The sequence below is a fragment of the Zeugodacus cucurbitae genome, chromosome 4 (genome assembly GCF_028554725.1).
Source record: "Zeugodacus cucurbitae isolate PBARC_wt_2022May chromosome 4, idZeuCucr1.2, whole genome shotgun sequence".
NCBI classification, from domain to species: Eukaryota; Metazoa; Arthropoda; class Insecta; order Diptera; family Tephritidae; genus Zeugodacus; species Zeugodacus cucurbitae.
In genome coordinates, this window is record NC_071669.1 from 59,417,760 (window position 1) to 59,444,138 (window position 26,379).

The window sequence follows — 26,379 nt, forward strand, 5'->3', positions numbered from 1 at the left end:
ATTAAATAATAAACTTTGTTTTCCGTCCCCAAAAATAGCAATCACAGTGCGTTGAAAGTTTACAGTAATGTTGACGTACACCTCCTTTTAACCAATTATTTTTTACACCAAAACTAATTATTTGCTAGATATATGATAGACCATCGTTATGAAAATTAAAAAGTATTTTCATATAAGATTAAAGTATTCACATTCAGATTTACATAAATGTGTATGTAGTAGGTATATTTAGTCATATTTATAAAATTTACAATCTCAAACTGTTCTCTTTTAAACGAATATTGCGCCAAACACTTAAATCAGAAACAGCTGATTGTCGTCCTGTTGGTGTGCGGATATCATTTAGGCTGAAATATAACAATAAACTATAACACATACGGTCATCTATTGGTATTTCAACAACTCACCGGCATATCAAGCCTACGCTAATGTCTTCGGTCACCATAATTTTAAGTAAATTTTGTACGAGTTGTGTGGGCAACAATCTGAGTACCGGTCGTATACGCTCGCCACCACATTCGACCAACAAAGAAATAAAACGATACGCGAAATACACTTTTGGCGTCAACTCGTCCGTTGTAACAAATTGTTGTAATACTTTAAAGATATGTTGTACACTAGATTGCAATGGCTCTCTAAGAGTTGTGGCACGAGCTGCATCTCGTGAAACCGTCGTACCAACGGTATCAGCATTAACAACACCGGCAGCTGACAATAGTGGATGTGTGTCACTAAGAAAATCATTGGAACACGAGTTATCTGAACCGCCCTCCTGATTCAGTTTTCGTAATTTCGGTACATTATTCAAATCCAAATCACCACTGTTGCAATCGGCTTCACTATGCGTGCGTGTACGCTTTTGTTGTAAATTACCAATGGTACCTTGACGATGTTCGAGTGCAGAAATAATGCAGTATACAGAGAGTAGAGCCAGTACGTGTGATTGAGGCTCATTTATTTCGCCGCTATAATTAGAGAAGGAGAGAAGGGTTAATTGACTAATTTACTTTTAATATATATATATCAATACAATTTTCATATTCAAATCATAAACTTTTTATCTGTGTAGATTGTAAATCAGTAGGTATTTATATTTCATAGTTTCATAAATAACTACACACATCACTTTGAGTAACGGAGATTCGGTCAAATTAATTGCACAGCGCTGATATTTAGCACTTGGGATTTTGCTTTCACGTATTTTTAGACTTCATAGCACTCACACACATGTATAGAAACATGAACACATAATATATGTATATTCTTGTATGCATTTGGTTTTATGTTCTTTAACGCACAATTAATTTTTCACTTTCTTCTTTCTACCAGTTGTTAAATATATAACAGTTAATATACTCACCCAACCATTTGATGTGCATATAACGGTATTACATCCTTTAGTAGCGCCTCAGTGTTGCGTTCAATGTCCAAATGTAGAATGGCGAATACTATATCCATGGTCTTCATCATGTCCTTTCATTATAATGAAAAAAATATATTTTACACTATATCAAGGACATAAAAACAACCAAGTGTACTATTTACCTTTGTATATTTGCAGGCAATTATTTCTTGAACTAAATGTCTTGTTAGCCAAGTTGGGCCGCCAGACTGTAATAGAGACTCCAGCACCTGTGCTGACATTACTGGCAACCAGCCATGCTCTGTCACCGTTTTCCACACCTCGCGAAATTGATCAGCAAGTGGTGTTTGTGAGACGAGATTCTGTGTGAGCGTTATACTCCGCGATTTGGTATTACCCGAGGGGTGTGCATCTTGTTGCATTTTACGTATGATTTGAAAGGATAAGCCCAAACGCTCTTTTACGTTCTCCTGTGAAGCCATCTCTTCACTGCTGAGTGGTGTTAAAAACTGTTGAATCATATTCAATGGCTTCAGCAACTCATTCTCACGTACCGAATACATATAAGCGCATAGAAATGAAGTAGCGCAAACGGAAAAGGAAAACATTCTACGTTTGATATTCTCCAAAATACTTTTCACATCAGTGGATGTTAGTATGTCTTTCTCCCATGCAATTAGCACATGATTGAGCACGCCAGGTAGATTCAAACATATATCTTGCCACGTGAGATTGCTGCAAATGCAAAGGAAATCTATTATTAGTATAACATTCAATTGTGGCCCTATGCTCCTTGCAGGAGTAACAGGAACTATATATAACATTAAATATTTTAATGTCATGTTACTAACCTGTTCTTATGTTGCGCTTCGGGGCTTCTCAAACTCAATAATAATTCATCCACAATCTGTTCATCGCAGAGTGCAATCATATTACGTGGATTTTTTGGCTTATTACGTTCAGCCATGCATTCGCGCACCCACTTCTCGAAGAAGGAGTCACCATGTTCAGATAGGACCACCTGTAAAATATAATGTTTCGTGCAAATAACTGTTTGTATGACATTAGTCTCATACACTTACATCGGATCCATAGGTTTGTACTATAAACGTCAACATAAGAAATGACACATCAAAAAGTGTTGAACGTATAATTGAGAGTTTACCAATTTCACCCGGAACTTGTTTCGAATTTTCATTACATTGTATCAGTCGTGTAACGAATGTTTTCAAACGACCTTCTACCGTGGCCACAGATAATATCAAATCGAAACTGTTACCTATTTTTGTTTTAATAAAAAAAAATTAAACGAATTTCATCAAATTATTTAAATAATTATGTATATGTTTACATACCAACTAAAACTTGGCAGAGTACACCTAATAAAGCTTCCTGCACTTTGTTGTAATCGGTGCTTAGTGTCTTAAGTACGCCAGATAGCGGCACTTCTGCGCGTATGATAAAATTGATGATTGAAAGCGCTTGGTTGCCGGTTTCGCGTTTTTGTAGCATCAAAGATGTGCTCTCTCTGCAATAAATTGTTGTTTTAAATTAGTTATTTAAGTTTTGTAGTCATTGTGAGATGTTAAAAGATAATCTAATTATTATTTTTTAATGTAGATTTTAATATACCTACAGTAGCGGACAAAACACAGGACACTTACTTTTTGAGACTTTACTTTACATCGAATGTAGCATCAAAATCTATTAAACAAGTTGAAATTTATTATACTAAGTACATTATTCAATAATAGAATAATAAAATAAAAATATCACTAATTTCAAGAGTGTCCACTTTTTTTGTCCGCCACTGTATCTGTTATTTTATATATACATATATGTTACTTGCCGTTGTGATGCAAAATGTTTAACATGCACATCGGTGACCAGATGTTGCTTAGTCCAATCGTTCAACAGGTATTCGATTATGTTGCATGAGCATTTCGTATCCATTAAATCGAGTAGTAAATTATCCTCTAAAAGCAACTCAAAAGCCTCAACTACTTCAGGTATGTGATCGGTGGGTGTTTGCTCTTCATTAGCTGAAAATTCAGAATAAATTAAAAATATTTATGCATCCATAATAAGAGTTGTAGACTTACACCGTTGCAGTGCATGCAATTGCTTGATGATGTGCGGCACTTTGAAGAATGTGAATGCGCCCCACAATGTGTCACGGCTAACTTCTACCACATTACTCAATGAAATAAAGCCCGCACGCACAATTTCGTAAATTAAACGCGTGAGTGAATAATTCTTGAGGCGTTGTATCATTTGTAGCTCAGCCACGAAGTATGAGGTATCGTTGCATGGATTTAATAATACTTCCACAGCCAAGAGGGGTTGTACGCAGTAGCTTATTGACTCCACGCCCTTTGCATGCAAACGTGGCATTGTTAACTTGGTAGCATCTAAATATGCCAACTGTTGCAGAGATTGTGCTATGGACATATTACGAGATGACAAATGACTATTAATTAGAATATTCTTAAAACCGTTGTATTTGTCACGGATTTTGCCATACGTGTCAATGTCATCATAACAACCGATATAAAATATGCCCATTAAGTATTGATTGGAAATAAATTTCTCTACAATAATACATGTGCGTTCGAACATGTACGATTGTTCTGCACTAATTTCTCCACCAATTTCATAGTTTTTCATAATCATAGCAACTATTTGCATTATCCAATAGACTAATGAAGCAACAGCGTTCGGTAGTATACCCTCTTCGGGTTTGTTTCTGTAAATAATGAATATATTTTAGTAAAACATAAAAGCGCGAAAGAATAGTGAAACAAACCTGCAAGTAACACCGTCCATAACATCTTCTAGGAATTCTAATAACGCTGTAATGCAATAAACTCGATCGAAATGTTCGTATTTCGATATGCGACGTAAAACGGCGGCATGTGATACCAAATTTGCACAGAGACAATGTTTTAAATAATTTAATATCAACTAAAAATATACAAAATTATTAATTTAACAAATATATATAAAATTGTTTAACACATTTAAATTACCGGATTGGCATTGGAGCCCACCAAAGATTGTTGTAGAATACAGTCAGCTAAATTGTATGCATCACCACTAACTCCCCGAGGCAGTACCTATAATTAAATATAACATTAATTTATTAGCGTTGTGAACAAACAAGCTTCTTAAAAAAATACAACGATTTTATATTCAATATTTGAGCACACTAAACAACTTGGTCAGGTCCTTTGACAAAGTAAGCTGACGCATTTTTTTAGACGTTTACAGTATAAAAACATTTAATTATTTTAGAATTTTTTTGTCAACGGAGCGAGCGAAAGTAAAACTAGTAGTGAAGCATTGAAAAGACGAAATATATTTTTTACGAAATTTTACAATTTGCTTTTATTTAATTAAAGCTAAATACAATTCTTAGATCATTGTAATTCCGTAAATAATCGGGGATAACTATGGATGTTTTAAATTCAATACGTCGCGCAATACTACAAAATTTTCTCAAACTAAATAAATTACAATTGGCCACTGTTGCATATCAATTTAAAGTCGAACGACCAGTTTACTATCCGGACAGACAGAATGAAATGCAACGGTTTAATGAACAACAGAAGTCACAATTAGTCGCTGAAACGCAAGAGAAGAAGAAACTGCCAAGGGATTATTACTACAAAATACTCGGTGTGAAACGTCACGCATCGACACAGCAAATCAAAGCAGCTTATTATACGTTGGCCAAACGATTTCATCCAGATGCAGGTTTTATATTCAAATTCATAGTTTATATTCAAAATATATTTTGTATTACTATACATTATGTAAATTTTGATTATGATGAATGCCTTTTCGATTTTTAGCAAATTCGCCGCCTCATGAGTCCAAACGATTTCAAGAAATTTCGAATGCTTACCATATTCTAACCGATGAATCCAAGCGTATGGAATATGATCAATTGGGCATGGTAAAGGACGAGCAATCTTTTCTGCATAAATTTACAAATCCCGACAATGTTTTTACAAATCGCAATAGAGGAGATGTTGTTCTGCCTACTACACGCGAGGGTAAATATAAATCCTATATCAACATAGTTCTAAAACTACATTTTTCTTCATAGATCTGATTAAAATGACATCTGGAGAATCTAGGCTGGAGCTTACATTTTTGGAAGCAGCACAGGGGTTAAAGAAAAATATTGACTTGCGCTTTCTTAAGAAATGCCCGGCGTGTAATGGTAAATCTCCACAGCTCGTCAACCGTAGTAAGCCTGAACTTTGCAGAAAATGTCAAGGAGTAGGAAAATTAACTAAGAAAACTGCCACATATACAAGTATACAAGTTTGCGATCAGTGTCATGGCAAAAGATATGTCAATCGCAACGAATGCGATATGTGCGAAAATCGCGGTGTTGTGCTAGAGACAGTTCGAATTGTAGCGCAAGTACCACCAGGAGTAAAGCATGGTGAATTAGTACCTGTGGATAATCCAAAAACAAAACAACGTATTCATTATCGTGTACAAGTGCAACCGAGTGATATCTTTCAACGTGTAGGCAACAATGTGCTTTCAGACAAATACATTACTATCTCAGAGGCTGTATTGGGAGGAACTTTTAAAGTACGTGGCATATACGAAGAATTAGAAGTTAAACTAGAACCTGGTACTGAGAGCCACACAACACATACTATAAAAGGTAAAGGCATTAGATCGCGTGATGGTACAGGTGATCACATCATCAACTTTAAAATACGCATTCCTCGGAATTTAAGTATGAAACAACGTCAACTAATAATGGCATTAGCCAAGACGGAGGAGCACGCATTTGAACGACCTTTTTAGTGTAGCTTTTAATGAAGTAATTGATTATGCAAAGCACAATAAGTTAGGTTTTTAGTTAAAATTTTTGGAAATCCGAAAATTTAAAGTCCTTTTAAGAACAAATATTTCAATTGTTTTTTGAAAAATCTGTAATTAAACCCACATATTTTGAATTGAAACATTGCTTATTTAATTTAACTTTTATTTAATAATATCATTCGTTTAGGTAGACACTCTACTTACTCGTTTGATATTGATGCCCCAAAGCGCTACGTTCCAACGTTCACGCCAAGCGCGCAAAATCATCAATTTCAACAAACTAGTTTTACTTGGTTTTTGTAGTTCCATTGTATTATCTTTCATTTTAAGATATTGGAAACGAAATACAAATAATTCACTTAAATCACGAAAAACATTTTTACAGCACAAAAAATAAACAATAACTGAACGGTGATGTGCCGTGCTGTTGTTAGTCATCTATCGATCACTACAATTTCTGGTAATCGGTTTTACAATCGGTATCCAGTAGAGGTACACAAAGTTTTTTAAATGTTAGTTGTTTCGACACTATTAACGATAAATAAAACACAATTATATTATTTACAAAATTAATAATATAATATATATAAAATTTTTTTTTAGAAAATTTTGCTTGCTTTAAAAAGTTATTAAAATATTATTGGTGTCGGTTAAAAATATGTCAAGCTTTATCTAATATATATCAAAATTATATTTATTAAAATATATAATTTATTTAAACAAGTCATTAATGAAATACTAATATTTGGAGACTTCATTTTGCCTATGGTTGGCAACTGCATTAAAACTATGTGAAACGTCCGAAAATGTACAAAGATTCCTACATCCGACAATTATAACAACATACAACATATAGATGCAATATACATATAGATAGTCTTAAAACTAGTAAATTTTATCATGTGAATGTACAGAAAATATATTCTGCAAAAATGATTTAAGCCTTAAATGATATTAAATATTATAATAGTTTTCGTCTAAATATGTATTCGCATAAGAAATAAAATTTTAGATTTGTCCCATTTTCATTATTGCAACGACATTGACATAAAATTTGTTTGGCAATTAATTTTGCCTGTGTAGATAACTCGCGAATAGAATTATAATCGATAGTGTCGCCACAGTATTATGTACAATACAAATGATTGTCAATCATGTAGCAAATAGATTAGTATCGAAAATGTATCGACAAAAATAAAAGCATATGAGTATCAAAAAGCAAACAAGCAAACAAGAATAGACGTACAGATGACAAAGATCATCAAAACAACTACGACCACTGAAAATTGAACAAGTAGTTCTTTAGCATATTATTATTATTATTAAATATAAAATATCAAAGTTTTAGTTGGTTTCTCTACAAAGAGTGCGAAAACTGTGAACTGGACATTATTATATGGAAGCAAAATCAAAGAAAGTGAGTATATACCTACAAATTATTTGTTCATCTTGTTTTCGTGATTAAATTTTCTTTATCAGTCAGCAAACTTTTCTCTACATATATTTGTTTGGTAATTTTTGTCTTTTTGTTTTGATTAAATAAAAATATAGATTGTTTACAATATAAATACAAATATATGGAACGCATACACAAAAAAATTTAAGCGAAAACCTACAATTTGGGCACAAATTTAAGTAATTTTTGTCATTGCGTTTTAATAAATTATTCAATACCATATATATATGCCATACATACACATTTATACATATATATATATATAAATATATCAAATAAAGGAAAATCTTAGTAAATATTAAATGACTGACAAAGTTAAATTAAAACTGTATAAGTTGTATTAAAAAATACAATACTAGTAATAATAAATAATCTATAAATGTTATAAATAAAAACAGCATACGCTATAAATTGAAAGCAAGCATACACAATAATATTATCATTTGTGTGGAATTGAAAAAATTCGTACAAAATTAAAATTGAATAAACGGTTGATTACTTGTTATTTTGGACAGACCTTAGAGTTTTCATAAAGTTTTTTGTAATGTATAAAACATTTTGAAAACTTATAATCCTAAAATTTACCTGTTTTCAAATATACTGTTTACCTGTTATAATACGTTTTAAAAATAGTCCACCTTTACTAACATATATACACTATTTTCACATATTTCTAGATTTCCTGAGCTACCATCATATTTTATTTACTTATTGTAATTGTAAGTTGAAATCTTCATAATCATAATATATGAAATTGATAATCTTATTGAAAATTGCAAATTTCAGTTTATTATAAACTAAGATAAGTTTAAATCTTTAATTGCACTTGAACCACAAAAGCATTGTTTCGTCGTGTGACATATATTTCGTTGGATAATGATGAATCTATTGGGACGTCCTGATATTGAAGCTGGCGAAGTGTTTGTTAATTTTAATCAAAATGATACGTAAGTTAATTTAATTTTATTTTACTTAAGAAAATAACGAAATTTTGAAGGCATGCCCTCTCTAGATCATTGGCAGTTGCAACACGATCGGGTTATAGTTTGTACAGTCTTAGTTCAGTAGACCAAACATTGGATAAGATATACAGTTGCCATTCGGACGAGATATTCCTTATCGAACGCCTTTTTGAAAGTTCACTGGTTGCGGTTGTCTCTCAGCGGTCTCCCCGAAAGCTTAAAGTAAGTAAACTAAAGTAGTCTTTATAATATTGTGTCATATTTTATTATTTTTTTTTTTTTTTTTTTTTTTGTATATTTTTTATTAGGTATGCCATTTTAAAAAACAGAGTGAAATTTGTAATTATTCATACTCGAATACTATATTGGCCGTTAAATTAAATCGCGAACGTCTAATTGTATGCCTGGAAGAGAGCTTATACATTCATAATATTCAGGATATGAAAGTGGTTCATACGATACGTGATACTCCATGCAATGCAAATGGCCTCTGCGCACTATCTTCCTCATCAGAGCACTGTTATTTGGCATATCCGGGAAGCGTCACCTCTGGTGAAGTGCAAATTTTCGATGCAATAAATTTACATGCCAAAACCATGATACCTGCTCACGATTCACCATTGGCTGCATTGGCATTTAGCCCATCTGGTACGGAGATCGCCACAGCCAGCGAGCGTGGTACCGTAATTCGCGTCTTTTCTTCTCTTGATGGCAGCAAGCTGTTCGAAATGCGTAGAGGTCTTAAGCGTTGCGTTGCCATTGCATCGCTCTCATTTAGTACATGTGCGGGTTATTTAGTATCGAGCTCGAACACGGAAACTGTACATATATTTCGTTTGGATCGCTCAGCGGCCGATCAGGCTGAATCGAAGCAAACATCAGACGATTGGATGGGGTTCGTTGAAACATATATTTGTTATTTTTTATATTTTCCTAGCTTTGAATGTTACTATTTTGCATTGTACCTTTTTGCCTTTTGATTTTCTATCGTACTCTTATTTCTAAAACATGCATTTTTTACTCATCTGTTTTATGTTTCTTTTTCTTCCTACAAAATCGCACACCCGTTCTCAACATCCAACATCCAATATCCACACCCGTTTTCAACACAACCAACAACTCTAAACTATCAACCATTACATAATACCCTTCGCTACCACCTCTCATATTTTGTCATCATTATCCAATCGTTTGTCGTCGATCTACCCCACGTCTACTCTCTCATGCTCTTAGTTACTCCTTTTTTAGATATCTCAGCAAAACTGTGACCAGTTATCTGCCCACACAAGTAACGGACGTTTTCAGCCAGGGTCGAGCATTTACATCGGTAACATTACCGGAGGCTGGTGTTCGGCGTATGTGTGCAATCACAACAATACAAAAACAACTAAGGTGAGTTCAGTTAATATATTAATAATCATATACATATAGATATGTAAATTGCTAGGTCTTCCTGCAGTTTTTTTTTAGTCAGACATGTGTATTAAACAGTTATATGAAAGTTTTGATTTTTAGTCTGTAAACAGTACATCTATAAAATAGTATATCAGTTATCTCAATGTACCATGAATTCCTAGTTTGTAAAACCAAAAATTAGCATGCTTGCCCTAAAATTTTAAACCATTAGCTGTCAGGTACACAAACATTGTAGCCGATCCCATGCCGTACATAAAACAAAATGGCCACGAAGGTCAAATAAACTAAACGAAAATATTCAGCTACAAAAATAGCATATCACTTTATCTCCACGGGTGACAGCATGTGTACTTAGTTATACATAGAAATACCAAAATAGGTACTTGTAAGGGATTATTATAAATGCACATTATTTCTATTGACTGATTGAACCTAAACTGTAGACAATGTAGGAGAACGTTTTAGCTGTAGGTTTGTATGCGTGTTAGTAGGTAGACAAGTGGAATGGTGCTTACCATTGTGTGCTTGATGTAACACATGTGTGGGTATGAGGTAGATTTTGGTCATAATTTCATAGGAGACTGCAATTTGTAAATGTCATAAGAGAAAATCATAACATGCTTTCACTTAGATATATTTGGGAAGCATAATTGTAAACGTTATACGATTTATAATCTATAGCTGAATTATGAAACATTTTCCACATCATGATCCAATATCAATATCATGTTTTTAAGTTCATAATAATTTTTATTTGAAAATTTGGTTTTTGTTTTCAAATATACCAAACATATTTTTAAAGAAATTTATTTATTTAATTTTGTTCTTTTCAGACTTTTGGTGGCATCACAAGATGGATATTTATATGTTTACTCCATACCATCCATTGAGGGTGGTGAATGTCAGCTTATTAAGAAGCATGATATACGCCTAGACGATTCATATGCAATGGATATTAAAGGCAGGAATTATCTCTAAATTTTCATCTACACATACCATAATTCCATTGCCTGCCAACACTTTACCATCACCTTAAACTCCACAACATATAATTAGCATAAAATAAGACTATAAATCCATTTACATACATTTTAGTACAATAGTGGTGGCTCACGAAAACTCACAAAATTTAGTTGTACTCATTTTCTTAAAAATTTTGCAATCACAGTGAAAATAATCATGTAATAATCTAAAAAATTTAGTATTTAATTAGAATTTCGTCAGTTTTGTCAAAAACTTCGATACATATTCCGGCTAGTAACAATTAATTATTGATTTAAGTGATAGTTCTTGATAATTTTGGCTATATCCGTAAATTAGTTATTAACAGCACATTCGTTTGATATGGCAAATGAGTATGACAGTGACAGTGAGTTTTGGTGAGAGCCTCCTATTATTATTTTAAACTAGGTTAATTTTCCGTTACAGTTGATTCACCGCAACCGCTGGGAGGTGCAGGTGCTGGCACAGCTGTCACTGAAGTTGTAAATGAAGATGAGTCATCTAAACAGAGTACAGCCAGTGGAGCAACTTATGCATCTGCAGTGAAAGGCGATGAAAAGGCAGCACAGCCTTAGATGTGCCACACTTTTAAAGATTCGCTATTACCACCACGAACTTCACAAACTACCTAAGTCTGTAAATTGAAGTTTTTTTTTTTGGCAAGAATAATATTCATTTAAGCTGATTGGTTATTCTTCTGTGGCAATGTGATGCAGTTTTTTTTATATATAAACCTAGGGTTAGTGCACAGAATTATGTGTAATTTTAAATTTTCCAAAACAAAATTTTCATTTATAGAACGACTGATTGTTCTTAATTACAAAATTTAGTAATTCTCGATCGTAATAATTGACTTTTGTTTATAGATTTGAATATTGAGATTAAGCATTCAACAAATGAATAAACAAATTTCTTCATATATAATTAAAAAAAAAAAACAATTTGGTACATAACATTTTACATATTTCTTTCTCGATATTATAATTTGTACTGTTTCAAATGTACACCTGTGCTTCAGTTTAATTTTGTCAATTTACACTAATACATATTTGTGTTTGCATTTGCTATAATATACATATATAAAAATTCAACGTATTGGTAAAAACGAAAATCAAAAAAAAAGTTAGTTGTAAGAAATTCTGTTTTAATTTACTTTAATAAAAAAGCAAAACAAGCATTCAGAAAAAAATTATATGATTTTTCTATATTCACCCAATATATTACAATAATGTAGAATTTATTAAAGTTCAATGTTTTGGATTTCCAAAGACTTTATAAGATTTATTGTTTCTGAGAAGAGATTATTTATGACGAAATTCATACTTTGGCGCGCATATTGTAATGAAAAGTGTTTAAACACACCTAAGCCGCAATCAAAACAAGTTCAAACAGAAAATACCTTCTTGTGATGTTATGAAACATGTGTTGTTTGTTTTGTATATTTTGTGAAATCTTTATTTAAATGTTATTTATTAGCTTTACAAATACTTATTTATGAGTTAGTCACCAAATTAGAAATGAATCCAGCATTATATACATATAGTTGTATGTGAGGGTCAGATATGACTAATTTCCATTGAAAATTATATGAGATTAAAATGCACTTATGTGGCTTACCAGTAAAACCATTTTTTAGAATATAACAGATAGATATTTGGGTACTGATTATTTGCTGCCAGTTTTTGAAAAAAAAAATTAACTCTAAACTGATATGAATTTTTTTAAGTTTCAGATTTTTTTCATATTGAATGTTATTAGTACATAAATAATTACGTAAAATAATATATTTTTTTTTACCGACATAAGGTAGCGTCGATTTTTTCAAGCCACGGCAAAATAGAACGCAACTTGAAGCGATACATCTTATCTGAGGCTATGGGATTGTGTTCCAAGTAAACAGTTTTAAGTTTTGTATTATCTTTCAAATTTTCAATATTTTTCCAGTCTGAAATGCCATTATCATTCAGCCATAATTCCTCCAATTCTTTCAAGTCGGCAACGTTGTCTATTGATTTCAATCTATTTTTGGCCAAGTCTAAGGTTTCCAAATTGGTATTTGAATTTAAATTTTCAATTAATTCTATACCATTCTCGGATAAATAAAGTTCGTTTAAATTAACTAACTTATCCAAATTCTCGATTTTAACTATACGATTAGCTTGTAAACTTAAGCATTCCAGATTGACCAATGTGTCCAAGTTTTCGATTTTGGTTATCTTATTCTTGCCAAGATATAGTTGACGTAGATTAACAAGCATTTCTATATTTTGTATTTTACGAATTTTGTTATCACCCAGTTCTAGCATAGTCAAATTGGTTAACATACCCAAGTTTTCAATAACTGGTATCTTGTTAGCACATAAGAAAATCTTTTCCAAGTTAACTAATTTGTCTAAATTTTCAATTTTAGTTATACGATTAAAGCTCAAGTCTAACTGTTCCAGATTAACTAGTGTATCTAGATTTTCTATTTTAGTGATTTGATTATCGTAGAGTTCTAGTTCCTGGAGCGTTGTCAATGTGTCGAGGTTTTCAATTTTCTTAATAAGGTTCCATCGTAGGTAAAGACGTTCAATGCATTTCAGTGGTTCAAAATTTTCTAGTTTTTCAATACGATGGTGATTTAGGTCTAATTCTAAGCATTCTGGATCAATGAGTACAACGTCTTCAATGGAAGGAAGTGGCTCTTCAATAATATCTGTTTCTACAGACGGTCCAATTGATGGGCTCTTTGTTGTGTCGGTAGAGACATCAGATTTCGAGACATCTGATAATCCTTCATTTTCTGCTGAGTTTCCATCTGCCATAGCTTTCCAATTATACCAAATTTATTAAATACATGTAATAAAGCCAATAAATTGAAAATATTACCTAGTTAAATATGAGTATAATCCCGCAAATACGAATAAAACCAATGTAAAATCACATAGCTACAACACCAGTGTTGCCAATACTTACATAAAATACTGTAAAAGAAAGTTTAAAAAATAATTTGTATGAGACAGGACTGTTTACTAATTAGAAATTCATAATAAAGTAAAAAATTATATCAGTGAACTAAATGCAAAGCTTTGAATTACTTCTTATTCCCGTAAAAGATACAATTTCGTAAATATTTATTTTTTATGTTGTCAATAGAGTTGGATGAACTTTTGAGATGTCTATTGATACCTAATGATTTTTCTTGCTTCTTTTACTTCGACATTTCTAAAATTCTGTCTACATGTGTATTCGTTTAATTTGCTCAATATTTTTACTTTCTGAAATTGTTTTCTTGAGTATATTTTACTTTTAAATCTCGTAATGAAGAGCAAATTAACATAAATTAGGTGTAAAGGGCAGTTAATAAAATAAACAACGGTTGTGGATAACACCAAGTTGGATATATTTTGTGGAAGTCAGTGTCAGACATACTATACAAAAATAGATGCCTGAAAAATCGATGTAGCTGGAATTTTGAGAGCATTAATCTTTGGAAAGATCATACGGAACGTTTTGGTATAACGATATTATTAAAATTTAGTATATTTCGCTGATATCACGGTCTTTCAAAGTGAAACGTATCTATGAAGCAGGACAATTGCTTGGTTATTTTTTATTCGGCACAGCCAACAGTTTTCTATTGTGCATCAAAATATACGGAAATAACGCGTAAGTACATACATATTTTTAATAAAAAAATTACTTTAATATACATTTAGATTTATACATTTATACGGATTTTCGCATAATGTTACCTTAAATTTGACATTAATCCAAAGAACCTACAATAACTTCCGACCCAGCTTATCCTGGGACCACTGACTACCTACACATATATGTATGTTATATTCCAATTAAGATTAACGTATCTTTAATAATAATAGTATTGCTGAAGAAAGATTTATTAAATATTTGTGGCCCTAATGTTTAATTTTTAAATTGAATTTTAAGATTTTCATCAGTGTTGGTCTTACGTATTCGAAAATATATCATTTATCATAATTGTGTCTATTATAAAAAATAGTACATTTACCAATAATATAATTCATTGATGAACGTATGTTTTGTAGGTGAGTTTTAATCATTTCTTCAAAAACTCTTTGATATGCATATATACATAAACTATAAACTGTATAATGATTACTTTTAGCTACGTCATTTTGAATATAATATTCACTGTGTTTCATTAATCAGTACTTAAAGCTTGTCGTCAATCAAACACGCGCATTATGAGTGATTATGTTCTTTAAGTTAGAACTATCGTATTTAAATGGTTATACAATAACAATTATTCAGTTATTTGCTTATTTTAATATTTACTCGCATTATATATACAAATGTTTGTGGATGGCATTTGCTCTATCCTTATTAGATTTACTGCTATCATAAAGAATAAAACAAAACGGGTATCAACAATAGCGTATATGTATTTGTATGCATTTAGCTAAAACAGCTTAAACAGTCTAAATCTCGCAGCATCTTATTAAAAGTTTTTTATATTAATACCATTTAAGGATTGCAAATATTGATAACTCGAAGAAGTGTTTAATGATATATTTGTCAAAAAAATTGTAGAATCAAGGTTTATCACTATAAAAGTAGGACACATTTTTTGTCGCGCGTGTATTCATACATAAATAATCTACTTTTTTTTTGTGTATCTTAAGTGTCTTACATAATTTATGATAAAACTATATACTTTACTATATCTCTAAAATAATAGTACACCCAAAATTTGCACTAACACAGCTTGAGTGAATGAAATAAATATTGAATTGTTACTTAATCAAAAAGTAAAATTATATCTCTTGTTTCATCAAAATTGCTTATCTAGTGTCGAGATGCAATGTTTCCACTGTAAAGCGTAATCAATAGTATTCTCTACTAGTAGTTGATTTTAGTGTTTGGAAGACGATATTCTATTTTATTTAATACGTTCAAAGCAACATTTTAACTACTAATGAATTAAAAAAAAGTAAAATTATTTCAACGTTATTAACAGACTTTTAATTTTGTATATACATACATATATATATATTGCATTGACTTTTGAACTTGAATTTCGATGCACCTTTTTCCATTGGGGTGCTTCTTGATCTTCCATGAAATATATGTACATATATATATTTTTGTATGTATATATGTATGTATGTACGAAAATCACACTATAAATTTTTTGCATTTACATTTGTTGTTCTATAGTTTGTATGTGTTTGTGGTGGCGCGTTATCAGCATAAGCACAATGCGATTACAGCTCTAATTGATATTTCTCACTTTTTGTAATTTTAAACACTAATGTACTTGTCTCTCTTCAATGAGATATTTTAGCAGTGTTGAAATGTGTATGAAATGCACTACTTTATTAAGGTCTTTTTACATATCTGGATTTTATACATATATTGACGTGAGTTTAAATATCTCTGTTCTACCTATCCACTTCTTTGATATGGTACTTCCTATGTATGTATGTACATATATGCGAGCGTATGTGCAAAATAGTCTAAAATGGAGTAAGGTATGATTTTTTTTGATAAACCAAGCTGAATGTCATTGGAAGGTTTACTTGAATAGCTTTTTGCAGCTTTCAAGCCCTCAGTATACTGAAGATCTACTTGAAGTAATATTGTGTAGCTTTGTTGAATATTTAAAGATATTTGCTAATGCTCAACTGTTTTTTCCCAATTTTTCCAATAGATATCCAAACCATCGAATCCAAGGTACTATAAAATCGACAATTAATTAAAATTCATCAAGAGGAACAAAAGTTCCTACAATGTCGGAGGGTAGTGTACTACACATAAAACAGGAGTTGGATATCAGCACATCATGTTGCAGTCCCAGCACTTCTACCACGGTGGGTGTTAATCGCTCTAATTCGTATTCGAATGGCACCAGCGGCAGTACAAGTAGTACTAGCAGTGGCAGCGCGATCAGTGGTGGTGGCACAGGTGGCAATACATCAACCAGCGGTAACAAATCTTCACCTTCAGTGTCTCCAGAACGTCAACTGTGTAGTTCAACAACAACACTATCAGCTGATTTGCATAGTGTCACCCTGACTGGTTGCGAAGCAAGCACACCAATTGCCTTAAAAGCAAACGATTGCGGTGGTAGTAATACGAATAGCAATAGCGCTGGATCAGCTAGTGGCGGTTCAATACGCGATGAATTACGACGTCTTTGTTTGGTGTGCGGTGATGTTGCATCTGGATTTCATTATGGTGTGGCCAGTTGCGAGGCTTGTAAAGCGTTCTTTAAGCGAACCATACAAGGAAATATTGAGTACACGTGTCCTGCTAATAATGAATGCGAGATTAATAAGCGCCGACGTAAGGCCTGTCAGGCATGTCGATTCCAGAAATGTTTGCTGATGGGTATGTTAAAAGTAAGTTCACGCCTTCAATGATACTATTTGAATTTGCTGTAGGATTATAGAACTTTATGTAACATGTTTCATATAATTTTTCCAAAATCCAAAATTTTTGAATGAGAAATACTAGATTTTAAACTTATATTTTTCTAAAAAAAAAAATAAAAAAATGATTTCTTCTATATATTTTAGGAAGGCGTACGCTTGGACCGAGTGCGTGGTGGTCGACAAAAGTACCGACGTAATCCTATTTCGAATTCATACCAAACCATGCAATTGCTTTATCAGTCCAATAGTACCTCACTAGAAGATATAAAAATTCTTGAGATACTCAACGCATATGAGCCAGACACACTCACGGTGCAGCAGCAACAACAACCACATACCACTACCGAAAGTGGTAGTAACACGGGCACGGCCAAAGGCACTCAGAATAGTTCTGTTAAGTTGGAACAGAATAATTGTAGCAATGGTGGTGGCAGCAATAGTAATAACAGCGAAATATTGTCTTCCAGTGCACAACCAGTATGCATTTTTCAAAATAACAATTGTGATGCTGAAGAAATCCTCGCTGTTCTCAGTGATTTATATGATAAGGAGCTGGTGAGCGTGATTGGCTGGGCCAAACAGTTACCGGGCTTCACTGACCTGCCGCTGAATGACCAAATGAAACTGCTGCAAGTGTCATGGGCGGAAATTCTGACTTTACAGTTAAGTTTTCGTTCACTACCGTTTAATGGACGTCTGTGCTTTGCCACAGACGTGTGGATGGACGAATTGCTAGCTAAAGAATGTGGTTATGCCGAGTTTTACTATCATTGTGTACAAATTGCTCAACGTTTAGAGCGTTTATCACCACGACGCGAAGAATATTATCTGCTTAAAGCATTAATTCTATCAAATTGTGATATTTTGCTCGATGACCAGAGTTCATTGCGTGCATTTCGCGAAACAATTCTTAATTCATTGAATGACGTAGTTTGCTTATTGCGATATGGGTCCGCAGTGTCACATCAGCAACAACTTCTACTCCTGCTACCAGCATTACGACAAGCGGATGGCATTTTACGTCGATTTTGGCGTGATATTTGTCATGATGGTAAAATAACAGTAAAAAAATTGTTTGTGGAAATGCTCGAACCAGTGTCCAGGTGAGAATACCTACGTTCAAAATACAAGTTATGAGTGTTCCTGTATATAAAAATTTCACAATTGCTATGAGAAACTCATTTCACCAGGAGCAACAACGTTTATCAATACTATGTAGAACCTCAAGATAGCGTAGAAAATTAACTGATCAGTTGTTTTATGGTATATCCGTGACAACGTAGTGGGTTTGTGTAGCATGATAGCGGGGCTTTCAATGGTTAAAGTATCGAATTTATTTCTAACCACAAATATACAAACATACATAACACTTTGCTAAACAATTCAGATTTTGGTTTATTTACAAATTCTTTCGTGAGCAATATCTTTCAGTCGATTGGAAAGACTGTATGTACATACAATTTACCTCACAAGGCTATGCAGTTATGCTAAGAGTAAAACTAAAGCACTGTACAATCAAATTTAGAGAAAAGTAAGTAACTATTTTGAATTGCAGCAAATCAAATGGTAGCTCGAAAATTTGTTTTTTTCTTATAACATATAACAATATCAGAAAAGTTTGATTCTCGGTAGTTTCGGATAATTTGTTTTTGGCTTTAAAAATTATATATTAAAAGATGCGTACATAATTTGTGTGAGACATTCTAAAAGTTATTGATTTCTAGTGTAAATTTATGACTCGGCAAATGATTTATGTGAGCAATTATAATCTCAAGTCAAGCGAATACATTCTTATCTACAAGTACAGGTATCACCTCAATGGTTAGATATTTATGCCAAAAGGTCAAAAACACAATCTTTATATATGTATGTACATGTGTACAGATATATAGTTTGCAATTTATTTCATCTTCCATTTTCTGCTAAATATGAATTGAGTTTTTCAATTATTAATTTCATAACCTAAAATAAAAATTGTTTATTATTTTGAGGCAAAGGGACTAAGCAGTCATGCTTTTAAAACAATGTAAAAGGAAATTTTTTTTATTTTCTCAGCACAAGAATTTCACTGTATACATATTTATGTAAGTAAATATAATTTGTTATTCTTTTTTTAAGCTTTTCGATGAAATCAAAATTTAGTTATTGAAATCTTTTAAAATTTCGTTAAGTAATATGCTTTTAAATGATACTGAATTGAAAGCCTATTATAGCCTTGGAAAAAGAATCGTAACATTATAGCTCTAAATGTGAAATGCAAAGTTTTATTCGCGTTTCGAGTTGGTATATGGTATCAAATATTGCACAATAAATGAAAATACCAGTAATGGTATAACTTACGAAATACCTCCTTTGTAACAGTCATATAGAAAAAAAAAATGCTAATTAAAACCAAAATACATATATTTGTATTGTATATCCCATATATGTACATTTGTACGTATGTATGTGCATTGCATATACATACTTATATCATTAACAAATACTTTGTAGATGATTTTTTGTAAATAATATAGAAGTTAGCTTAGACAATAAGGGCCAAGTAGCTTTTAAGTGGTAGTAATAATGTGTTAGGTAATATTAATGTGTATCACAGAAATTTTAGAAAATATATACATACATTGAGATATTAAAGAGCAACTGTTTGCATATTTCTGAAACTAAAATAAATAATGATTGAACTTTGTTTTTTTTTTTGTATGTCGAGTATGTTTTTCGTTTTAGCTAATAATATACTTTAGCTAGTATTTTAATTTGCTTACCGAAAAATTTAATATTAAAATTTTTAGCTTTAAAAAATATGCCGATTATATTTGGAGCGATCTGCCGTTTACCAAAGGCTACGCTAATGAAATTTAACGAAAGCGCACTCAAAGGACTAACAGATAATCTCTATTTAATTTTGGTTTGGTAAATCTTCGAATTTCTAGTAATATTCCATAGAAATATTTTCATTTTGGGAATTTGGCAAAAATGTAAGAGTAAGCTTCCTTTAGTAAGAATTATTAACTTTACAAATATTATTTTTTTTTTAAATAAAATTTATTAAGTTTTCTAAGGTCTAAGGTAAAAAATTAACATACAAACATTCTGAAATAAAAAACCGTATATATTTTTGTGAAGGACTAGTGATAAATAGTTGCCTTTTTAGCTTAGCTTATGGCATGAGAATCTTAAAGCAATCGAGTGTCTACTTTCCATACATTAATATACAACATGCTTTACATAATTATAAATTCTATAATTTTTTTTTCTGACACTATTTTTTTTTAAATAATTGTTTCACAATATCTTTAATTTTTAGCAGGTCTAACACAAACACTTAAATATCGAACCTAGTTATACCAGTACTCAACGGAACAATACTAGGTTTTGTCTGGTACAAATTTCTGCCTATCATGTTGACTCCGTTCTAAATCAGGAGAATCAAAATATTTTTTAGAGTCTTTTTGAAAGCGATCAGATCTTTCTAGTTCATGTCGGAAATAGCTGATCGTGCGATATAAACCCGTTTGTAGTGGAACTTTTGGTTCCCAATTGAGAATGGTTTTTGCTCGTGTTATGTCAGGCTTACGCCTCTGCGGATCATCTTCAACGGCATCCGTTTGTTTTACTTCACTTTTACCGCCCACCAATTTTTTTATGATCCATGCAAACTCTTCGATTGTATGCTCTACAGGATTGCCCAAATTAACTGGCTGTGTGTAATTAGAAGCCATTAAGGAAATTAGCCCGTCAACGAGATCAGAGACATATTGAAAAGAACGAGTTTGCTTGCCATTACCATAGACGGTTATAGTTTCATTACGCAGTGCTTGTAGTATGAAATTGGACACAACACGCCCATCATTCATATGCATTCGCGGTCCGTAGGTATTAAATATTCGTGCTACGCGAACTTTCACATTCTCCTGTTTTGCATAAGCGTAGCTGAGTGTTTCTGAAACTCGTTTGCCTTCATCATAACAGGCTCGCGGTCCAATGGGATTTACATGACCCCAATATGTTTCAGGTTGTGGGTGTACAGTTGGATCACCTGTAATAATGAATTTATATTATTTAACCATTTTATTTTTTCCTACAACATTTATGTATATCTCACCGTATACTTCCGATGTACTAGCTATAAGTACTTTGGCCATTACACGTTTAGCTAATCCCAACATATTGATCGTACCCATGGTATTTGTTTTAATTGTCTTCACTGGATTATACATATAATGTGGAGGTGAAGCTGGTGATGCAAGGTGATAAATTTCATCTACCTCAATGAACAGTGGATTAACAATGTCATGATGAATTAGTTCGAAATTCTCATGTCCAAGCCAGTGTTCCACATTCCGTTTACGACCAGTGAAAAAATTATCCGCAACGATGACTTCGTGACCTTGAACCATGAGTGTGTCCACTAGATGTGAACCGACAAAACCGGCTCCACCGGTAATTAGAATTCGTTTTCGATTTTTATAATTTAAGTATTTAACCTGTGGATATTTCCTTGGAGTGCTTGTCTCTAAGGCACGAACACGATCTTCTAATATTGCAATTTGGACCTTTGCGTGTTCTAATTGATTCAGAAGCTGTTGCTGTGTATGTTGAGGAACATTGGTAAGATCTTTTTCGGCATTTTCACCAATGTGCGAGTTGGATAGTGTCCAATCATATTTATCAAAGTTTTGAATTGACTCGCCACCACCATTAGTACGATGTTTTAAAAGTGAACGATACAGTATAATCAGTAATATCAGAAAGATCGAGGAAATAACGATGACTTTAATTCTCTTCTTTACAATAGGCACGATAGGCATTTTCAGGCGTTCAGGCGTTTTAGGCTTATATTTTTAAAAGATCTGTTATTATATATTCTATCCTGATTTTTATAAAAGCGGATTAGAACCAGTTCAATTCAGCCAATTTTACTAGGAAGCCAAACGTGTATTTTCGGTGGCTGGCTAAATGCATATAAATTGTTGTTATTATTAAAACTTATATATATTTATATACACACATGTGTGTATGCGTTTATACTTACACATTTGCTGCTTGTTGTTTGGTACCTTACAAGTGCATTGGAAATTATTTAACATTACTCTAAATTTATGGCATCAACGTAGAAGATCCGTTTCAATATAAAAGGTATTTAAAATAAAGAGATTAAATATATAATAACATAATTGAACAGTGTTTATTGTAATTATTTTCCCGAATATAAATTCGTACTTATTAAATGATATTAAAATTTTTTTGATTATGTTATCTATAAAAGTTCGCTTGATACTTTTCACAGCTGATTTTGACATTGTAGTAAATACAATATTCTTGTGGTAAATAAATGATAACAGTGCCTTGAATGTGGTAATGCCACAGTATTCCATTAACACTTAAAATACATTTATGTAGATAAATTTGAAAATTTTTTAAATACGAATATTCAAACAGTTGCCAAATTCTTATGTGTTATGAATTCAATATTTCTTGAAGACACATAATGACAACGTTAGAACAACGTGATGAATTCGAAAAATTATTAAAAGCATTTATTATCAATAACAATTTAGGATCTAACATTTAATTTTAAATTAAGGACATGAATAATGGTGTGTATAGTGAATGGAGACTCGAGTCCTGAAACAAACAAAACTGAAATAGTTTAAGCGCATTTGTTTAACACGCTATTGTGAATGAAAGTTAACACAGAAGTAGAAGAATTGCCGAAATTTGTCAAAAGATTTTTTGATGTGAGTCATTCTTGTCGTTAGGTTACTCTGTACTGGTTACACACGGAAAAGGTGTAAAAGGTGGAATCAAGAAATAGTAGAACATTGACAGGACTGGTTTAAATTACATTTAGTGCTAAAAACAAAAGTTTTAATAATGCCGAATAACGACAAAGAACCACAAAATATACAGAATAATAATGAGCGTAATACTTTAGAAAGCACGCAGGCCGTAGCCGCTGCCACTGAAGCATTGATTGCGGCCGCTGTAGCCGGCAGTAAATCTGCCCCCACTGCCAATAATAAGGAATCTGGAACTAATGATGTGGAAAAACAACGCGCTGATGTGAAATCCACTTCAGCAGGTAAACATTTTTCATATTTACCTAATATATAGATTACTTGTAAAAAATCCGACACCTTTGTCAAAAGGTGTGGTGGAAATATGCATGTATGTGTATACACTTTGCAAAATGCCACTTCGTAACTATATTCGTATTTGAATATTCATTTATAAAATTAAATAATCCAAACTCTCATTTCAGGTTTACTCAGAAATCAAGGTTTGTTGCAGGTACTTTCCGAAGTTGCAGCTGCTGGCCGACAATCCAAACAATTTGCCTTTTGGTCTACACAGCCAGTACCAAAACTAAATGAAGATATTACCACAAATGAATGTATTGAACCGGATAAAGATATCTCGGAAATTCGCCCCGATCCATATACCTTGCCAGAAGGATTTAAATGGGATACTCTTGATTTGAACAGTACCACCGATTTAACAGAATTATATACGCTGTTGAATGAAAATTATGTGGAGGATGATGATGCTATGTTTCGGTTTGATTATCAACCCGAATTTCTTAAGTGGTCATTGCAACCTCCCGGCTGGAGACGAGACTGGCATGTTGGTGTACGTGTGGTGAAATCGGGGCGCTTGGTTGGTTTCATATCTGCTATTCCAAGCAAGCTGCGCTGTTATGAAAAAGTGCTTAAAACTGTTGAGATCAATTTTCTATGCGTTCATAAAAAATTGCGTAGTAAACGTGTTGCACCAGTGCTAATACGTGAGATTACTCGCCGTGTAAACTTGACAGGGATTTTCCAAGCTGCGTACACCGCGGGCGTTGTACTGCCTAAACCAGTCTCCACATGCCGGTATTGGCATCGTTCACTGAATCCCAAAAAACTTGTTGAGGTAAGTAAAAAGCACGATTTGTGCTTTTAACATAGAAACTATAATACATAAAACATACATTTCCCGGATATCGAATTTTAGCATTCAAAACACATTTTCCTTTTGAATGCTAAGATTCTAGTTGACAGACTGTAGTTCAGTTAAGCTTATCCATAAGTAGCTAGGAAACTATTTGTAGCTACAAAAAATAATATTTTTTTTTGTTATTTTTCAGGTCAAATTTTCACATTTAGCACGTAACATGACTATGCAACGAACGATAAAATTGTACAAACTACCAGATCAGCCGAAAACCAAAGGTTACCGTCGTATTCAACCCAAGGATATGGACAAAACACAGAAGCTACTTGAAGAGTACCTCAAAAAATTCTATTTGAGTCCAGTTTTTTCAAAAGAAGAATTTCGCCATTGGTTCACTCCGAAAGATGGTATTGTTGATTGTTTCGTGGTGGAAGATGAGCAGGGAAATATAACCGATATGACAAGTTATTACTGTTTGCCGTCATCGGTGATGCATCATCCAGTACATAAGACTGTACGTGCTGCTTATTCGTTTTATAATGTGTCTACAAAGACACCGTGGTTGGATTTAATGAATGACGCATTGATCTCAGCAAAGAATGTAAATTTAGACGTCTTCAATGCACTTGATTTGATGGAGAATAAAAATTTCCTGTTTCCTTTGAAGTTTGGTACTGGCGATGGCAATCTGCAATATTATCTCTACAATTGGCGTTGTCCAGCTATGAAGCCAGAAGATGTGGCGCTCATTTTAATGTAGTTGACATTAGCTAGAAAGGCTACAGACACTAAAAACAACATAAGAAATTAATAAAAATCGAGCACATACCACAAATAGTTAAATAATAAAAATGCCAGTCCAATTCCACCATCACGACCAATAGTAATAATGTAAACGAAAAAGCATGAATATATAGTGACGACAATTAATGATATGGTTAGAAGATTACATATTAATGTAATTAAAACTGTGGACGTTCTATGATGGATTCCCCTTAAAACTATTCCGTATGTGTGTTGCAAATTTTAAGTTGTCCATAAGCAGCTTTAGTAAAATAAAATATAGCACAACAAAGTTAAGCAGTTGCAATAAAATCATACATACATATGTATGTATCCATGTACATATTTTCAATTTTATACATATACGTATGTAGATGAGTATGCTTTAAACTAAGTTTACTTATTTCTTTCCATCGTAGCAGAGCAAAATTAATATGTTTACTACATTCACGTATTTTATTAAAGACTTGGTGCAAATCTCTATTGGTGGCGTTACAATTTCTAACAGCACAACTACGTAAGGTTTGAATTGTCTATGGACTACGAATAAAAGCAATAATGCAAATTCCGATTTTGTTCTTTAGATTAATTAATTACAAATGAATTATATAAATAAAACCTACGATATTTTAAGCATACAAATATGGTAAACACATTATTCAACTCATTAAATGTATTGTGAAGTTTTAATCAATTAATATCGTATTTCATTGTGGAAAATTGTGGCAATTGCCCTACACATATATTCTTTAAACTCTTCATACACAAAATTTGCGAGGAAATGGATTTTAAATAAAAAATGAATGTATAATAATATCCAATAATAACTTGTATAAGTTGAAAGAGTTGGAAAGATATTGAATTTTGGCAAATTTTTTGTTAATTTACTTCTTATACATACATACATAAATTATTATAGTGGAATTGAGATTTGTGTGAATAGTTTTTTTTTTATATTATATTTTATTTGATTATACTAGGGGTCGTGTTTTATTGCTGTGGTTACTCAATTCGCACTCTTCAAGAATTAGCGAGTCGAAGACAGTAAGTATTTTAAATTTGTATATAAGCTAGAAGTTTTGAAAGTCTGAAATTATTTAATCTCTATTTTTGTACTTATTAAGTAAAGAAGACAGCTCCTATTTTTTAATGCCACATATACATACATATGTTTTATACACCAGTTGTATATTCTTTTCGCTTTTCTAC

The 26,379-nt window shown here is 32.3% G+C and overlaps 7 protein-coding genes across 16 annotated transcripts; 4 read left to right on the forward strand and 3 right to left on the reverse strand.

Moving 5' to 3' along the window:
- Positions 1 to 192: 192 nt before the first annotated feature.
- Positions 193 to 6,619, reverse strand: LOC105220807 (mediator of RNA polymerase II transcription subunit 24). Its single transcript, XM_011197324.3, has 12 exons — positions 6,419 to 6,619; positions 4,393 to 4,479; positions 4,170 to 4,327; positions 3,466 to 4,109; positions 3,213 to 3,405; positions 2,719 to 2,891; positions 2,446 to 2,642; positions 2,215 to 2,384; positions 1,546 to 2,098; positions 1,361 to 1,473; positions 408 to 965; positions 193 to 347 (listed from the first exon to the last, which is right to left on the reverse strand). The coding sequence occupies exons 1-12, from the start codon at positions 6,536 to 6,538 to the stop codon at positions 248 to 250; spliced, it is 3,066 nt and encodes a 1,021-aa protein (XP_011195626.2). The 5' UTR covers positions 6,539 to 6,619; the 3' UTR covers positions 193 to 247.
- Positions 4,640 to 6,354, forward strand: LOC105220805 (chaperone protein DnaJ). The gene is made up of 3 exons (XM_011197323.3): positions 4,640 to 5,119; positions 5,218 to 5,421; positions 5,475 to 6,354. The coding sequence occupies exons 1-3, from the start codon at positions 4,816 to 4,818 to the stop codon at positions 6,194 to 6,196; spliced, it is 1,230 nt and encodes a 409-aa protein (XP_011195625.1). The 5' UTR covers positions 4,640 to 4,815; the 3' UTR covers positions 6,197 to 6,354.
- An 814-nt stretch (positions 6,620 to 7,433) lies between the features above and the next one.
- LOC105220804 (WD repeat domain phosphoinositide-interacting protein 2) lies at positions 7,434 to 12,750 on the forward strand. Of its 6 annotated transcripts, XM_054229317.1 has the most exons (9): positions 7,438 to 7,508; positions 7,563 to 7,631; positions 8,348 to 8,389; positions 8,457 to 8,617; positions 8,668 to 8,854; positions 8,941 to 9,527; positions 9,866 to 10,024; positions 10,882 to 11,009; positions 11,477 to 12,750. In XM_054229317.1, exons 4-9 carry the CDS (start codon positions 8,547 to 8,549, stop codon positions 11,623 to 11,625), a joined length of 1,281 nt encoding a protein of 426 aa, XP_054085292.1. In that variant the 5' UTR covers positions 7,438 to 7,508; positions 7,563 to 7,631; positions 8,348 to 8,389; positions 8,457 to 8,546; the 3' UTR covers positions 11,626 to 12,750. The 6 variants fall into 6 exon arrangements, with proteins under 6 accessions (XP_054085297.1, XP_054085294.1, XP_054085295.1 ...); XM_054229319.1 differs by having other exon boundaries at positions 7,435 to 7,631; positions 8,683 to 8,854; XM_054229320.1 differs by having other exon boundaries at positions 7,437 to 7,631; positions 9,881 to 10,024.
- Positions 12,739 to 14,035, reverse strand: LOC105220803 (protein phosphatase 1 regulatory subunit 7). The gene is made up of 2 exons (XM_011197315.3): positions 13,922 to 14,035; positions 12,739 to 13,859 (listed from the first exon to the last, which is right to left on the reverse strand). Exon 2 carries the CDS (start codon positions 13,855 to 13,857, stop codon positions 12,844 to 12,846), a length of 1,014 nt encoding a protein of 337 aa, XP_011195617.2. The 5' UTR covers positions 13,858 to 13,859; positions 13,922 to 14,035; the 3' UTR covers positions 12,739 to 12,843.
- Positions 14,036 to 14,260: 225 nt separating this feature from the next.
- Positions 14,261 to 18,837, forward strand: LOC105220801 (steroid hormone receptor ERR1). Of its 4 annotated transcripts, XM_011197312.3 has the most exons (4): positions 14,261 to 14,548; positions 14,605 to 14,701; positions 16,728 to 17,418; positions 17,596 to 18,837. In XM_011197312.3, the coding sequence occupies exons 3-4, from the start codon at positions 16,807 to 16,809 to the stop codon at positions 18,556 to 18,558; spliced, it is 1,575 nt and encodes a 524-aa protein (XP_011195614.2). In that variant the 5' UTR covers positions 14,261 to 14,548; positions 14,605 to 14,701; positions 16,728 to 16,806; the 3' UTR covers positions 18,559 to 18,837. The 4 variants fall into 4 exon arrangements, with proteins under 4 accessions (XP_011195614.2, XP_054085291.1, XP_011195616.2 ...); XM_054229316.1 differs by lacking the exons at positions 14,261 to 14,548; positions 14,605 to 14,701 and adding an exon at positions 15,665 to 16,007; XM_011197314.3 differs by lacking the exons at positions 14,261 to 14,548; positions 14,605 to 14,701 and adding an exon at positions 16,084 to 16,548.
- Positions 18,737 to 22,760, reverse strand: LOC105220800 (UDP-glucuronic acid decarboxylase 1). 2 transcript variants are annotated; one of them, XM_011197310.3, is made up of 3 exons: positions 22,484 to 22,760; positions 21,554 to 22,399; positions 18,737 to 21,487 (listed from the first exon to the last, which is right to left on the reverse strand). In XM_011197310.3, the coding sequence occupies exons 2-3, from the start codon at positions 22,257 to 22,259 to the stop codon at positions 20,817 to 20,819; spliced, it is 1,377 nt and encodes a 458-aa protein (XP_011195612.1). In that variant the 5' UTR covers positions 22,260 to 22,399; positions 22,484 to 22,760; the 3' UTR covers positions 18,737 to 20,816. The 2 variants fall into 2 exon arrangements, with proteins under 2 accessions (XP_011195612.1, XP_011195611.1); XM_011197309.3 differs by having other exon boundaries at positions 21,554 to 22,403.
- A 196-nt stretch (positions 22,761 to 22,956) lies between these two features.
- Nmt_1 (glycylpeptide N-tetradecanoyltransferase) lies at positions 22,957 to 25,864 on the forward strand. The gene is made up of 3 exons (XM_011197308.3): positions 22,957 to 23,533; positions 23,714 to 24,366; positions 24,581 to 25,864. Exons 1-3 carry the CDS (start codon positions 23,326 to 23,328, stop codon positions 25,145 to 25,147), a joined length of 1,428 nt encoding a protein of 475 aa, XP_011195610.1. The 5' UTR covers positions 22,957 to 23,325; the 3' UTR covers positions 25,148 to 25,864.
- Positions 25,865 to 26,379: the final 515 nt, after the last annotated feature.